The sequence below is a fragment of the Bufo bufo genome, chromosome 4, assembly GCF_905171765.1.
Source record: "Bufo bufo chromosome 4, aBufBuf1.1, whole genome shotgun sequence".
NCBI classification, from domain to species: Eukaryota; Metazoa; Chordata; class Amphibia; order Anura; family Bufonidae; genus Bufo; species Bufo bufo.
The window spans coordinates 631,270,176-631,287,768 of record NC_053392.1 but is presented as its reverse complement, the minus strand read 5'-3'; the positions used below and the strand labels follow the sequence as shown (position 1 = coordinate 631,287,768).

Sequence of the window (17,593 nt, the reverse complement as noted above, 5' to 3'; positions counted from 1 at the left end):
TCCGCACACCTCCCCACTGACAGCCGTGACTGTCCGCACACCTCCCCACTGACAGCCGTGACTGTCCACACACCTCCCCACTGACAGCCGCCACTGTCCGCACACCTCCCCACTGACAGCCGCCACTGTCCGCACACCTCCCCACTGACAGCCGCCACTGTCCGCACACCTCCCCACTGACAGCCGCCACTGTCCGCACACCCCCCCACTGACAGCCGCGACCGTCCACACACCCCCCCACTGACAGCCGCGACCGTCCACACACCCCCCCACTGACAGCCGCGACCGTCCTCACACCTCCCCACTGACAGCCGCCACTGTCCTCACACCTCCCCACTGACAGCCGCCACTGTCCTCACACCTCCCCACTGACAGCCGCGACTGTCCTCACACCTCCCCACTGACAGCCGTGACTGTCCGCACACCTCCCCACTGACAGCCGCGACTGTCCGCACACCTCCCCACTGACAGCCGCCACTGTCCGCACACCTCCCCACTGACAGCCGTGACAGGCCAACCCTGCACCATAACCGGTTTCAGGAACAATGTCATGTTTAATCAATGCCGGGTACCGATTATACAGGAATAGGTAAGAGGTGGGCTCACCCCGATGGAGAATGGACAGATGCAGAGTGTCAGCGGTAATCTACGGGAGGGTGACACTGAAGACGGGCACACAGGTGACCCTAATACAGTACATATTCCATAAGGGGCGATATGTCTGTATAATATACAAGTCAAATAACCATTGCTGAGAACGGGGCCCCGGAGATATAGATGGGAGCAGGGCCCGCTGTGATGAGGACCGCAGTCGCCAGTATCAGTTCATTGGTTTGTTATTAGACTGTTCACACTTCTGACCACGTTGTGCGCTCAGCGGCAGGAAAGCAGCAATGGCGGGAGACGGCACAGAGGTCTGCTGCGGAGCTTCTCCACCCCGGTAATCTCACTGGAGCTTAGCTCCGTACATTATACAGATATATCGCATCTGTGCGCCCGTAATCAGTGCCAACACCGTGAGCACACAGAGCCCACCTGAGTCCTCCAGGGCCGACCATACTCACCAGTAGATGTTCTGGGGGTCAGGGGCGTAGGTCACGGTCCAGTTCTGGACATGCAGAGTGTCACTGCAGGAGGAGTATTTGGGTTCCCCCCGACAGCTGCAGCCATGACACTTACACGCATTGAAATCCTTCAGGATTCTGCAGATAAAAAGAAAAATCGGACAGTTGTAGACCACGGACTGTACTGCAGCCAGGGCCACAGATAATGAAGGCACAGACAAGGGGCTCCCAATAATGTGGAGCAACAGGTAATCAGAGGAGCCCCAGGAAATCAGAGCAGGGGCCACACATAATCTGAGGAAAGGCATGGAGAACTTCCAGATCTGGTCTGAGTGAGATAGACACCGACCAAGCTGGCCTGGGAGCCACAGACATTGGGTCATGGAGTAGAGGAGACCTTGAAGATAAGGAGGTCACTAGTTTCTCACTGGCCATAATACACTATATTAGGGGGTCTCTCCACCACTAGCGGTTACTGGGTGTGGGCTCATCACATCAGGCAGGTTCTTAGCATGCATGAGACTTACAGGGCAGTGATGGCCTCATTGTGGAAGGTGACAAACGCCATCCCCAGGGGCTTCTCGTTGACCTTTTCCTTCTCCTTCTTGTATTCTTCCTTCAGGCGCTGCTCCAGTTTGGTGTAATACTCTATGGCCTCCACCTGCAGTTTCAGCGGGGGATACAACAGTCCATTAAAAGTGTAATGAGACCCCACTACAGAACACCCCATTACTAAGGCAAGATCAACCACCTCCATCAGCGACATCACCCACAAACTACATGAAGTGCCCTGTATGCATTGCCCCAGTCAGCTGAAGACAATGTACGAGTGGCAAAGCTGCAGAGGGCACTGAAGGAGACGACTACAAGAGGGACTGACAGGGCTGCAGAGAGCACAGGAGAAGAGTACTACAGAGGGACTGACAGGGCTGCAGAGAGCACAGGAGAAGAGTACTACAGAGGGACTGACAGTGCTGCAGAGAGCACAGGAGAAGAGAACTATAGAGGGACTGACAGTGCTGCAGAGAGCACAGGAGAAGAGTACTACAGAGGGACTGACAGTGCTGCAGAGAGCACAGGAGAAGAGAACTATAGAGGGACTGACAGTGCTGCAGAGAGCACAGGAGAAGAGTACTACAGAGGGACTGACAGTGCTGCAGAGAGCACAGGAGAAGAGTACTACAGAGAGCACAGGAGAAGATTACTACAGAGGGACTGACAGGGCTGCAGAGGGCACTGGAGGAGATGACTACAGAGGGACTGACAGGGCTGCAGAGAGCACAGGAGAAGAGTACTACAGAGGGCACAGGAGAAGATTACTACAGAGGGACTGACGGGGCTGCAGAGGGCTCTGGAGGAGACAACTACAGAAAGACTGACAGTGCTGCAGAGAGCACAGGATAAGAGTACTACAGAGGGACTGACAGTGCTGCAGAGAGCACAGGATAAGAGTACTACAGAGGGACTAACAGTGCTGCAGAGAGCACAGGATAAGAGTACTACAGAGGGCACAGGAGAAGAGTACTACAGAGGGACTGACAGTGCTGCAGAGAGCACAGGATAAGAGTACTACAGAGGGAGTGACAGTGCTGCAGAGAGCACAGGATAAGAGTACTACAGAGGGACTGGCAGTGCTGCAGAGGGCACTGGTAGAGAAGACTACAGAGGGACTGACAGTGCTGCAGAGAGCACAGGAGAAGAGTACTACAGAGGGCACAGGAGCAGATTACTACAGAGGGACTGACGGGGCTGCAGAGGGCTCTGGAGGAGACAACTACAGAAAGACTGACAGTGCTGCAGTGAGCACAGGATAAGAGTACTACAGAGGGACTGACAGTGCTGAAGAGCACAGGATAAGAGTACTACAGAGGGACTAACAGTGCTGCAGAGAGCACAGGATAAGAGTACTACAGAGGGCACAGGAGAAGAGTACTACAGAGGGACTGACAGTGCTGCAGAGAGCACAGGAGAAGATTACTACAGAGGGACTGACAGTGCTGCAGAGAGCACAGGATAAGAGTACTACAGAGGGAGTGACAGTGCTGCAGAGAGCACAGGATAAGAGTACTACAGAGGGAGTGACAGTGCTGCAGAGAGCACAGGATAAGAGTACTACAGAGGGACTGGCAGTGCTGCAGAGGGCACTGGAAGAGAAGACTACAGAGGGACTGACAGTGCTGCAGAGAGCACAGGAGAAGAGTACTACAGAGGGACTGACAGTGCTGCAGAGGGCACTGGAGGAGAAGACTACAGAGGGACTAACAGTGCTGCAGAGAGCACTGGAGGAGAAGACTACTACAGAGGGACTGACAGTGCTGCAGAGAGCACAGGAGAAGAGTACTACAGAGGGACTGACAGTGCTGCAGAGAGCACTGGAGGAGAAGACTACAGAGGGACTGACAGTGCTGCAGAGAGCACAGGAGAAGAGTACTACAGAGGGACTGGCAGTGCTGCAGAGAGCACAGGAGAAGAGTACTACAGAGGGACTGACAGTGTTGCAGAGGGCACTGGAGGAGAAGACTACAGAGGGACTGACAGCTGTGAAGAGGTTTGGGGGCACTCTGTCCAGTACCGGACCTGTTTCAGTCCTTGGTGCATGCATCCACTCCTCGCCCTGTCCTCTGCCAACTGCTCCTCACCTGCTCGCAGCCTTTTATGACACAGCAGCACAGGTGCCCGCAAGGTTTGGGGTTAATGAAGGATGGGAGGTTCTCCTTGTTCAGAAGGTGAGTAAAGTACATACGACCACGCTCAGCCTTCTTCCTGCAAAGACCGGGGAAAAACAGAGGATCAGGAGAAGGAATAAGAGAGCAAGCGAAGGAGGGAGCAAAACAGAGAGAGGAGGGGCAGCACAGAGAGAGAGAGAGACAGCGCGAGAGAGAGAGAGAGAGAGACAGCGAGAGAGAGAGAGAGAGAGAGAGAGAGAGAGAGAGAGAGAGAGAGAGAGAGAGAGAGAGAGAGAGAGAGAGAGAGAGAGAGAGAGAGAGAGAGAGAGAGAGAGAGAGAGAGAGAGAGAGAGAGAGAGAGAGCCACGCAGAGAGCAAAAGGGGGCAGGTTTGGCCTTGCGGTCTATGGGGGTTTTACCTCTCAGCATCCAGGAACATCAGTCTGGCGACATCATAACATGGCCGAGCCTCCAGTACGGAGCAATTAGTGTACGCCTCTCTACAAGAGAGTCCAGTCATCAGAGAGAGCCCCCCGACCCCATCACACAAGAGAATGCCCCCCAGACCCCACCACAACAGACTATGACTTACTCAAAGTGTTTCTTGATTTTCTCTGGTTCGGCGTACTTGGATATCCCATTAATGAAGAGCGTGCGTTTCACCTGCACACAAGAGAGCGCAGAGAGGTTAATATCGCGGAGGTCAGAGGGCGCAGCCCCAACGCTGTGTGCGCCCATAACTGTGCCTTATCTACCACCAATGCAAAGACTGTGCTGCAGTTATGTGACATGAGAGGGGCCTGAGGACATAGGTGGGGGGTTACAAGGGAATTGTTAAAAAGCGCCCCAAGAGGTGACGAGCTGACCGAGAGCGCAAGGGAGTGGGGGGTGACTGGCTGGCTTCCCGTCTCCAGGGCGGACTTAGTAGACATCTAATGCCACAAGTGCACGCCATATTTGAGACTTTATGCGTTTTTTGGCAACAACAAGGGTGGGGCTTTATTGGGAGAGGGAGGGGGGGGGGGCCTTCTGCAGCCTGAAACCATGTCACCGCTCCACCGACTGGTGCACAATCCATAGTAGGAAGAGCCGCAGGCAGAGCGGAGAGCTGGAGCCATTACCAGGTCGTCCTCCTTGTAGCGCATCCTGGATGTGTGTCGTCTCATGCTGTAAACCGTGAGCAGCAGGTAGAGGAAAGCGAAGGTGGTGTGCAGCCAGAGCAGGTTATTCCTGAGAGGAGAGAGACACGGTCACCGCCGCACCAAGGACGCAGTGCAAAAGGACTAACACACGTGATACATGCACATGTGAACCGCGACATGACTCTCACCCGGATTTCAGGTTGGCGATGGTTGTCCTCCCAAAGCTGTAGGCGTTGTTTTCTGTGGCAGAGAAACAAAAAGCAGAAGTCAGAAAGGTGGAAAATTCTCCCCTCTTATGGAGGTGGTATGACCCTTTATCCCCACTACCACCCCTCTAGTGAAGGTGGTATGACCCTGTATCCTCACGACCACAGTTACAAGAGACGCTCAGAGTTTTCCCTTCTACTGGAGGTGGTATGACCCTGTATCCTCACTATCACCCCTCTAGCGGAGGTGGTATGACCCTGTATCCTCACTATCACCCCTCTAGCGGAGGTGGTATGACCCTGTATCCTCACTATCACCCCTCTAGCGGAGGTGGTATGACCCTGTATCCTCACTATCACCCCTCTAGCGGAGGTGGTATGACCCTGTATCCTCACTATCACCCCTCTATAGGAGGTGGTATGACCCTGTATCCTCACTATCACCCCTCTAGCGGAGGTGGTATGACCCTGTATCCTCACTATCACCCCTCTAGCGGAGGTGGTATGACCCTGTATCCTCACTATCACCCCTCTAGTGGAGGTGGTATGACCCTGTATCCTCATTATATCCCTCTGATGAAGGTGGTAGAGCTCTATATACTCACTATATCCCTCTGGTGGAGATGGTATGGCCCTGTATTCTCATTATATCCCTCTGGTGGAGATGGTATGGCCCTGTATCCTCATTATATCCCTCTGGTGGAGATGGTATGGCCCTGTATCCTCATTATATCCCTCTGGTGGAGATGGTATGGCCCTGTATCCTCATTATATCCCTCTGGTAGAGATGGTATGGCTCTGTATCCTCATTATATCCCTCTGGTGGAGATGGTATGGCCCTGTATCCTCATTATATCCCTCTAGTGGAGATGGTATGGCCCTGTATCCTCATTATATCGCTCTGATGGAGATGGTATGGCCCTGTATCCTCATTATATCGCTCTGGTGGAGATGGTATGGCCCTGTATCCTCATTATATCCCTCTGGTGGAGATGGTATGGCCCTGTATCCTCATTATATCCCTCTGGTGGAGATGGTATGGCCCTGTATCCTCATTATATCCCTCTAGTGGAGATGGTATGGCCCTGTATCCTCATTATATCCCTCTGGTGGAGATGGTATGGCCCTGTATCCTCATTATATCCCTCTGGTGGAGATGGTATGGCCCTGTATCCTCATTATATCCCTCTGGTGGAGATGGTATGGCCCTGTATCCTCATTATATCGCTCTGGTGGAGATGGTATGGCCCTGTATCCTCATTATATCCCTCTGATGAAGGTGGTAGAGCTCTATATACTCACTATATCCCTCTGGTGGAGATGGTATGGCCCTGTATCCTCATTATATCCCTCTGGTGGAGATGGTATGGCCCTGTATCCTCATTATATCCCTCTGGTGGAGATGGTATGGCCCTGTATCCTCATTATATCCCTCTGGTGGAGATGGTATGGCCCTGTATCCTCATTATATCCCTCTGGTGGAGATGGTATGGCCCTGTATCCTCATTATATCCCTCTGGTGGAGATGGTATGGCCCTGTATCCTCATTATATCTCTCTGGTGGAGATGGTATGGCCCTGTATCCTCATTATATCCCTCTGATGAAGGTGGTAGAGCTCTATATACTCACTATATCCCTCTGGTGGAGATAGTATGTACCCGTTTCCTCACTATCCCTCTGGTAGATGTGGTATGGCCCTGTATCCTCACTCTCCCTTCCAATTGAGGGCATACATGTTTTCTGTACCATCCTGGTACCACTGCTGATAACAGCTGTATACTTTCTCATATACAAGTCCTCACCAAGAAGGTCTCCTGAGAAGTTGACTGGAAGAACAATGCCGACAGATAAGACTCCAACCACCACCAGCAGACCGATGATGTGCCGCTGGAAGGACAGGTAATGGACGGCGTCTGCTCCACACTTCTCTCGGATCTCATCATCCCTAAGGGGAAACATGAGACGCCATGTGACTGGACTCAGCAGGATGACGGCAACTCCCAGCATCTTCGACAGCATGGACCCTACTACCTGACAAAATCCCTCCAGATCGGTGGGATCAGGGGACCCCTAGATGTGAGCCCCCCGAGATATGTACTGTTGGCTGCAGTGATGGTCACCTAGCCTTCCAGGAGTCTGAGCAGACGCGATTACCTACCCCCCCCCCCAAGTAGCAGAAGCGCAATCTCTGAGAACTCGGGGGATTAGGGGATTAAAGGGGAGAACTCACTTGATCCGGAAAATGGCCGTCAGCCAGGAGCAGAATCCCTGCGGAGGATAAAAAGACAAAGTGTCACCACAAGTACACGTATCTATACGGTGTATATACCGGGACCCCAATATATAGGGGCAGGTCCACCATCTATATAATCTATATACAGTCTGTATACTGCCCCCCATTATATAGGGGCAGCTCCTCCATGACATCTATATACTGTCTGTATACTGCCCCCCATTATATAGGGGCAGCTCCACCATGACATCTATATACAGTCTGTATACTGCCCCCCCCCATTATATAGGGGCAGCTCCACCGTGACATCTATATACAGTCTGTATACTGCCCCCCATTATATAGGGGCAGCTCCACCATGATATCTATATACAGTCTGTATACTGCCCCCCATTATATAGGGGCAGCTCCACCATGACATCTATATACTGTCTGTATACTGCCCCCCCCATTATATAGGGGCAGCTCCACCATGATATCTATATACAGTCTGTATACTGCCCCCCATTATATAGGGGCAGGTCCTCCATGACATCTATATACAGTCTGTATACTGCCCCCCATTATATAGGGGCAGCTCCACCATGACATCTATATACAGTCTGTATACTGCCCCTCCATTATATAGGGGCAGCTCCACCATGACATCTATATACAGTCTGTATACTGCCCCCCATTATATAGGGGCAGCTCCACCATGACATCTATATACAGTCTGTATACTGCCCCCCATTATATAGGGGCAGCTCCACCATGACATCTATATACAGTCTGTATACTGCCCCCCATTATATAGGGGCAGCTCCACCATGACATCTATATACAGTCTGTATACTGCCCCCCCCCATTATATAGGGGCAGCTCCACCATGACATCTATATACAGTCTGTATACTGCCCCCCCATTATATAGGGGCAGCTCCTCCATGATATCTGTATACTGTCTGTATACTGCCCCCCCATTATATAGGGGCAGCTCCACCATGACATCTATATACAGTCTGTATACTGTCCCCCCATTATATAGGGGCAGCTCCACCATGACATCTATATACAGTCTGTATACTGCCCCCCATTATATAGGGGAAGGTCCGCCATCTATATAATCTATATACAGTCTGTATACTGCCCCTGTATTATATAGGGGCAGCTCCACCATGATATCTATATACAGTCTGTATACTGCCCCCCCATTATATAGGGGCAGCTCCACCGTGACATCTATATACAGTCTGTATACTGCCCCCCATTATATAGGGGCAGCTCCACCATGGCATCTATATACAGTCTGTATACTGCCCCCCCATTATATAGGGGCAGCTCCACCATGACATCTATATACAGTCTGTATACTGCCCCCCATTATATAGGGGAAGGTCCGCCATCTATATAATCTATATACAGTCTGTATACTGCCCCTGTATTATATAGGGGCAGCTCCACCATGATATCTATATACAGTCTGTATACTGCCCCCCCATTATATAGGGGCAGCTCCACCGTGACATCTATATACAGTCTGTATACTGCCCCCCATTATATAGGGGCAGCTCCACCATGGCATCTATATACTGTCTGTATACTGCCCCCCATTATATAGGGGCAGCTCCACCATGGCATCTATATACAGTCTGTATACTGCCCCCCATTATATAGGGGCAGCTCCACCATGGCATCTATATACAGTCTGTATACTGTCCCCCATTATATAGGGGCCGCTCCACCATGACATCTATATACAGTCTGTATACTGCCCCCATTATATAGGGGCAGCTCCACCATGACATCTATATACAGTCTGTATACTGCCTCCCATTATATAGGGGCAGCTCCACCATGACATCTATATACAGTCTGTATACTGCCCCCCATTATATAGGGGCAGCTCCACCATGACATCTATATACAGTCTGTATACTGCACCCCATTATATAGGGGCAGCTCCACCATGACATCTATATACAGTCTGTATACTGCCCCCCCATTATATAGGGGCAGCTCCACCATGACATCTATATACAGTCTGTATACTGCCCCCCATTATATAGTGGCAGCTCCACCATGACATCTATATACAGTCTGTATACTGCCCCCCATTATATAGGGGCAGCTCCACCATGACATCTATATACAGTCTGTATACTGCCCCCCCCATTATATAGGGGCAGCTCCACCATGATATCTATATACAGTCTGTATACTGCCCCCCATTATATAGGGGCAGCTCCACCATGACATCTATATACAGTCTGTATACTGCCCCCCCCCCATTATATAGGGGCAGCTCCACCATGATATCTATATACAGTCTGTATACTGCCCCCCATTATATAGGGGCAGCTCCACCGTGACATCTATATACAGTCTGTATACTGCCCCCCATTATATAGGGGCAGCTCCACCGTGACATCTATATACAGTCTGTATACTGCCTCCATTATATAGGGGCAGCTCCACCGTGACATCTATATACAGTCTGTATACTGCCCCCCATTATATAGGGGCAGCTCCACCGTGACATCTATATACAGTCTGTATACTGCCCCCCATTATATAGGGGCAGCTCCACCATGATATCTATATACAGTCTGTATACTGCCCCCCATTATATAGGGGCAGCTCCACCATGACATCTATATACAGTCTGTATACTGCCCCCCATTATATAGGGGCAGCTCCACCATGACATCTATATACAGTCTGTATACTGCCCCCCATTATATAGGGGCAGCTCCACCATGACATCTATATACAGTCTGTATACTGCCCCCCATTATATAGGGGCAGCTCCACCATGATATCTATATACAGTCTGTATACTGCCCCCCCATTATATAGGGGCAGCTCCACCATGACATCTATATACAGTCTGTATACTGCCCCCCATTATATAGGGGCAGCTCCTCCATGACATCTATATACAGTCTGTATACTGCCCCCCATTATATAGGGGCAGCTCCACCATGACATCTATATACAGTCTGTATACTGCCCCCCATTATATAGGGGCAGCTCCACCATGATATCTATATACAGTCTGTATACTGCCCCCCCATTATATAGGGGCAGCTCCACCATGACATCTATATACAGTCTGTATACTGCCCCCCCCATTATATAGGGGCAGCTCCACCATGATATCTATATACAGTCTGTATACTGCCCCCCCCCATTATATAGGGGCAGGTCCTCCATGGCATCTATATACAGCCTGTATACTGCCCCCCATTATATAGGGGCAGCTCCACCATGACATCTATATACAGTCTGTATACTGCCCCCCATTATATAGGGGCAGCTCCACCATGACATCTATATACAGTCTGTATACTGCCCTCCATTATATAGGGGCAGCTCCACCATGACATCTATATACAGTCTGTATACTGCCCCCCCATTATATAGGGGCAGCTCCACCATGATATCTATATACAGTCTGTATACTGCCCCCCATTATATAGGGGAAGGTCCGCCATCTATATAATCTATATACAGTCTGTATACTGCCCCTGTATTATATAGGGGCAGCTCCACCATGATATCTATATACAGTCTGTATACTGCCCCCCCATTATATAGGGGCAGCTCCACCGTGACATCTATATACAGTCTGTATACTGCCCCCCATTATATAGGGGCAGCTCCACCATGGCATCTATATACTGTCTGTATACTGCCCCCCATTATATAGGGGCAGCTCCACCATGGCATCTATATACAGTCTGTATACTGCCCCCCATTATATAGGGGCAGCTCCACCATGGCATCTATATACAGTCTGTATACTGTCCCCCATTATATAGGGGCCGCTCCACCATGACATCTATATACAGTCTGTATACTGCCCCCATTATATAGGGGCAGCTCCACCATGACATCTATATACAGTCTGTATACTGCTCCCCATTATATAGGGGCAGCTCCACCATGACATCTATATACAGTCTGTATACTGCACCCCATTATATAGGGGCAGCTCCACCATGACATCTATATACAGTCTGTATACTGCCCCCCCATTATATAGGGGCAGCTCCACCATGACATCTATATACAGTCTGTATACTGCCCCCCATTATATAGTGGCAGCTCCACCATGACATCTATATACAGTCTGTTTACTGCCCCCATTATATAGGGGCAGCTCCACCATGACATCTATATACAGTCTGTATACTGCCCCCCCCATTATATAGGGGCAGCTCCACCATGATATCTATATACAGTCTGTATACTGCCCCCCATTATATAGGGGCAGCTCCACCATGACATCTATATACAGTCTGTATACTGCCCCCCCCCCATTATATAGGGGCAGCTCCACCATGATATCTATATACAGTCTGTATACTGCCCCCCATTATATAGGGGCAGCTCCACCGTGACATCTATATACAGTCTGTATACTGCCCCCCATTATATAGGGGCAGCTCCACCGTGACATCTATATACAGTCTGTATACTGCCCCCCATTATATAGGGGCAGCTCCACCATGACATCTATATACAGTCTGTATACTGCCCCCCATTATATAGGGGCAGCTCCACCATGACATCTATATACAGTCTGTATACTGCCCCCCATTATATAGGGGCAGCTCCACCATGATATCTATATACAGTCTGTATACTGCCCCCCATTATATAGGGGCAGCTCCACCATGACATCTATATACAGTCTGTATACTGCCCCCCATTATATAGGGGCAGCTCCACCATGACATCTATATACAGCCTGTATACTGCCCCCCATTATATAGGGGCAGCTCCACCATGACATCTATATACAGTCTGTATACTGCCCCCCATTATATAGGGGCAGCTCCACCATGACATCTATATACAGTCTGTATACTGCCCTCCATTATATAGGGGCAGCTCCACCATGACATCTATATACAGTCTGTATACTGCCCCCCCATTATATAGGGGCAGCTCCACCATGATATCTATATACAGTCTGTATACTGCCCCCCATTATATAGGGGCAGCTCCACCATGACATCTATATACAGTCTGTATACTGCCCCCCATTATATAGGGGCAGCTCCACCATGATATCTATATACAGTCTGTATACTGCCCCCCATTATATAGGGGCAGCTCCACCATGATATCTATATACAGTCTGTATACTGCCCCCCATTATATAGGGGCAGCTCCACCATGATATCTATATACAGTCTGTATACTGCCCCCCATTATATAGGGGCAGCTCCACCATGATATCTATATACAGTCTGTATACTGCCCCCCATTATATAGGGGCAGGTCCTCCATGACATCTATATACAGTCTGTATACTGCCCCCCATTATATAGGGGCAGCTCCACCGTGACATCTATATACAGTCTGTATACTGCCCCCCATTATATAGGGGCAGCTCCACCATGACATCTATATACTGTCTGTATACTGCCCCCCCATTATATAGGGGCAGCTCCACCATGACATCTATATACTGTCTGTATACTGCCCCCCCATTATATAGGGGCAGCTCCACCATGACATCTATATACAGTCTGTATACTGCCCCCCATTATATAGGGGCAGCTCCTCCATGACATCTATATACAGTCTGTATACTGCCCCCCATTATATAGGGGCAGCTCCACCATGACATCTATATACAGTCTGTATACTGCCTCCCATTATATAGGGGCAGCTCCACCATGATATCTATATACAGTCTGTATACTGCCCCCCCATTATATAGGGGCAGCTCCACCATGACATCTATATACAGTCTGTATACTGCCCCCCCCCCCATTATATAGGGGCAGCTCCACCATGATATCTATATACAGTCTGTATACTGCCCCCCATTATATAGGGGCAGCTCCACCATGACATCTATATACAGTCTGTATACTGCCCCCCATTATATAGGGGCAGCTCCACCATGATATCTATATACAGTCTGTATACTGCCCCCCCATTATATAGGGGCAGCTCCACCATGACATCTATATACAGTCTGTATACTGCCCCCCCATTATATAGGGGCAGCTCCACCATGATATCTATATACAGTCTGTATACTGCCTCCCATTATATAGGGGCAGCTCCACCATGATATCTATATACAGTCTGTATACTGCCTCCCATTATATAGGGGCAGCTCCACCATGACATCTATATACAGTCTGTATACTGCCCCCCATTATATAGGGGCAGCTCCACCATGGCATCTATATACAGCCTGTATACTGCCCCCCATTATATAGGGGCAGCTCCACCGTGATATCTATATACAGTCTGTATACTGCCCCCCATTATATAGGGGCAGCTCCACCGTGATATCTATATACAGTCTGTATACTGCCCCCCCATTATATAGGGGCAGCTCCACCATGGCATCTATATACAGCCTGTATACTGCCCCCCATTATATAGGGGCAGCTCCACCGTGACATCTATATACAGCCTGTATACTGCCCCCCATTATATAGGGGCAGCTCCACCGTGATATCTATATACAGTCTGTATACTGCCCCCCATTATATAGGGGCAGCTCCACCATGACATCTATATACAGTCTGTATACTGCCCCCCATTATATAGGGGCAGCTCCACCATGACATCTATATACAGTCTGTATACTGCCCCCCATTATATAGGGGCAGCTCCACCATGACATCTATATACAGTCTGTATACTGCCCTCCATTATATAGGGGAAGGTCCACCATGACATCTATATACAGTCTGTATACTGCCCCCCATTATATAGGGGCAGCTCCACCATGACATCTATATACAGTCTGTATACTGCCCCCCATTATATAGGGGCAGCTCCACCATGACATCTATATACAGTCTGTATACTGCCCCCCATTATATAGGGGCAGCTCCACCATGACATCTATATACAGTCTGTATACTGCCCCCCATTATATAGGGGCAGCTCCACCATGACATCTATATACTGTCTGTATACTGCCCCCCATTATATAGGGGCAGCTCCACCATGATATCTATATACAGTCTGTATACTGCCCCCCATTATATAGGGGCAGCTCCACCATGACATCTATATACTGTCTGTATACTGCCCCCCCATTATATAGGGGCAGCTCCACCATGATATCTATATACAGTCTGTATACTGCCCCCCATTATATAGGGGCAGCTCCACCATGACATCTATATACTGTCTGTATACTGCCCCCCCATTATATAGGGGCAGGTCCTCCATGGCATCTATATACAGTCTGTATACTGCCCCCCATTATATAGGGGCAGCTCCTCCATGACATCTATATACAGTCTGTATACCGCCCCCCATTATATAGGGGCAGCTCCACCATGACATCTATATACAGTCTGTATACTGCCCCCCATTATATAGGGGCAGCTCCACCATGACATCTATATACAGTCTGTATACTGCCCCCCATTATATAGGGGCAGCTCCACCATGACATCTATATACAGTCTGTATACTGCCCCCCATTATATAGGGGCAGCTCCACCATGACATCTATATACAGTCTGTATACTGCCCCTGTATTATATAGGGGCAGCTCCACCATGACATCTATATACTGTCTGTATACTGCCCCCCCATTATATAGGGGCAGGTCCTCCATGGCTTTATCACACAGCTAAGGGATTGATACAGTTGCATCCAATCCACACAATCCTACACTGATACACTGTAACAAAGTCATGAAGGAGGTTGGCCTATAGACATAAGTATACACGCCCCGGAGACCCACGTGTATGGGGAGGTCAGACAGAACATGCTTGGTCCACCCCTGTACTTACGTTATCTCTTTGGTCGAAGTCCACGGAGCTGGACACGGAGGTCAGGCGCTCGTACCGGTCATGGCTGTCGGAGTGCATCACCGAAGCCACGCTACAGGGAGAGAGAAGGCTCATTACAGTGAGAAAGTGATGGGGTGCAGAGGTCAGAGGAGACACCAACCGCAGAAAGGGTTAATTATCAGTCAGAAGAGGAGGAGACCCCCATCTCATGCAGGAGGCGCCCGGCCCACCAGACTGATGGAGCTACAACCTCCAGCATCCAGATAATGGGACGGGCGCTTCCAGAGACCCCTCCGGAGTGAGAAGAGACAGCTGCATGCACCAGAGTGTTAGAGAGGACGAGAGCAGCCGCCATGATTCACCCTGTGATTAGAGAGACACACAAAACACAGGACATACTATTCCCGCTCCTCCTGGAACCTGTGCCGAAGCCGCTGCCTGAAGGGGGCGACAAAAACACCAGATGCCGATTACAGGGCTCCACGGGAGAGGCCGCCACGTGGGAACCGAACCCTGAAGATTCACAGAAGCCACAAATCCAGGAACACTCCCATCCTCCGCAACCATCTCCGAGACTCAACCCAAGACCCCTTACAATGAATGTCCTGAACCAGGCTCTACCCCTCCCCGCGACATTGTGACAGTCTTATTGTGACAGTCCAGTCCCAATTATCGTGACAGTGCCACCCCAGGCCCCCTTACTGTGATAGCCCCACCCCGGGGCCCCCTTACCGTGACAGTCCAGTCCCAGGACCCCTTATCGTGATAGTCCAGTCCCAGTCCCCATTATCATGACAGTCCCACCCCAGGCCCTCTTACTTTGACAGTCCAGTCCCAGTTCCCATTATCGTGACAGTCCAGTCCCCATTATCGTGACAGTCCCACCCCAGGCCCCCTCACCGTGACAGTCCAGTCCCAGTCCCCCTTATCGTGACAGTCCAGTCCCAGTCCCCCTTATCGTGACAGTCCAGTCCTAGGCCCCCTTATCGTGACAGTCCAGTCCCAGTCCCCATTATCGTGACAGTCCAGTCCCCATTATCGTGACAGTCCCACCCCAGGCCCCCTCACCGTGACAGTCCAGTCCCAGTCCCCCTTATCGTGACAGTCCAGTCCCAGTCCCCCTTATCGTGACAGTCCAGTCCCCCTTATCGTGACAGTCCAGTCCCAGTCCCCATTATCGTGACAGTCCAGTCCCCATTATCGTGACAGTCCCACCCCAGGCCCCCTCACCGTGACAGTCCAGTCCCAGTCCCCCTTATCGTGACAGTCCAGTCCCAGTCCCCCTTATCGTGACAGTCCAGTCCCCCTTATCGTGACAGTCCAGTCCCAATTATCGTGACAGTCCAGTCCCCATTATCGTGACAGTCCCACCCCAGGCCCCCTCACCGTGACAGTCCAGTCCCAGTCCCCCTTATCGTGACAGTCCAGTCCTAGGCCCCCTTATCGTGACAGTCCAGTCCCCCTTATCGTGACAGTCCAGTCCCAGTCCCCATTATCGTGACAGTCCCACCCCAGGCCCCCTCACCGTGACAGTCCAGTCCCAGTCCCCATTATCGTGACAGTCCAGTCCCAGTCCCCATTATCGTGACAGTCCAGTCCCAGTCCCCATTATCGTGACAGTCCAGTCCCAGTCCCCCTTATCGTGACAGTCCAGTCCCAGGCCCCCTTATCGTGACAGTCCAGTCCCAGGCCCCCTTATCGTGACAGTCCAGTCCCCCTTATCGTGACAGTCCAGTCCCAGGCCCCCTTACCGTGACAGTCCAGTCCCCATTATGGTGACAGTCCCATACCCACCCCTCCTGTGACAGTCTGTTCCCCTCCGTGGCCTCACCCTCCATGCGACCAGAGGGCCACATGACCACTATATAAACCAATGAACAGACCCACCTGTCGGCATCCGTGACCAGCGCCAGCCGCCCGTAGTCCCACGCCACTTTCCTCAGGATGGAGAAGACAAACAGCAGAGCCTGGAGGAGACACACAGATTACTATTTGTTGGGGTGCCCTGATTTTGGGGGCTCATCTGTCTCCTGGGCTGCGCCTGATCTGTAATTGCTCGCACGTTCAGGATCTCTGCTTGCTTCAGTAAACAGGAACCATTATTTTTTACACTGAAAGACTGAAGACCTGTCCTGAGCGAAAACTTCTCACAGTTGAGGGTCTGTTACAATGTATCAGTGCTGGTTACTAATATCAGACCGGGGTCCAGGATGTTTAGAAGATTGTCTAGAGACTGATACAATGTAACAAGCCCTCAGCTGTGAGATGTATAGGCCTGTAGTTACACTGCCAGCAAACAGAGGTCATGTGGATGACACCAATCGCCTCCTCAGTGTCTGTAGCGACACCCCACTCCTCAGTTCCCGGGCCCCGGGGGCCCCTGCAGCCGGTGTGACTACCAGCTCATCTGCACTGTGCAGTGTGGACACCGGGGGCAGCGGAGCTCCGGCTGCTCACAGACACGGTAAGTGGTGCCCGCTCGCTCTGGATGAGTCATGTGAGCGCCGGGCACCG

General features: G+C 50.7%; 1 protein-coding gene across 2 annotated transcripts in view; it reads right to left on the bottom strand.

The window, feature by feature from the left end:
• The window catches only part of TMEM63B (transmembrane protein 63B), a 40,178-nt gene that overhangs the window by 12,557 nt on the left and 10,028 nt on the right, over positions 1-17,593 (bottom strand). Inside the window, exons 3-14 of one of the 2 annotated variants that reach the window (XM_040430822.1) lie at positions 16,967-17,046; positions 15,479-15,517; positions 15,080-15,170; positions 7,309-7,346; positions 6,881-7,023; positions 5,060-5,111; positions 4,851-4,959; positions 4,322-4,392; positions 4,149-4,229; positions 3,704-3,827; positions 1,592-1,725; positions 1,065-1,202 (exon numbers count right to left, since the gene is read on the bottom strand). In XM_040430822.1, coding sequence (XP_040286756.1) covers positions 1,065-1,202; positions 1,592-1,725; positions 3,704-3,827; positions 4,149-4,229; positions 4,322-4,392; positions 4,851-4,959; positions 5,060-5,111; positions 6,881-7,023; positions 7,309-7,346; positions 15,080-15,170; positions 15,479-15,517; positions 16,967-17,046 — 1,100 coding nt within the window. The remainder of the gene's footprint in view (positions 1-1,064; positions 1,203-1,591; positions 1,726-3,703; positions 3,828-4,148; positions 4,230-4,321; positions 4,393-4,850; positions 4,960-5,059; positions 5,112-6,880; positions 7,024-7,308; positions 7,347-15,079; positions 15,171-15,478; positions 15,518-16,966; positions 17,047-17,593) is intronic. The other variant, XM_040430823.1, reaches the window with a different exon arrangement.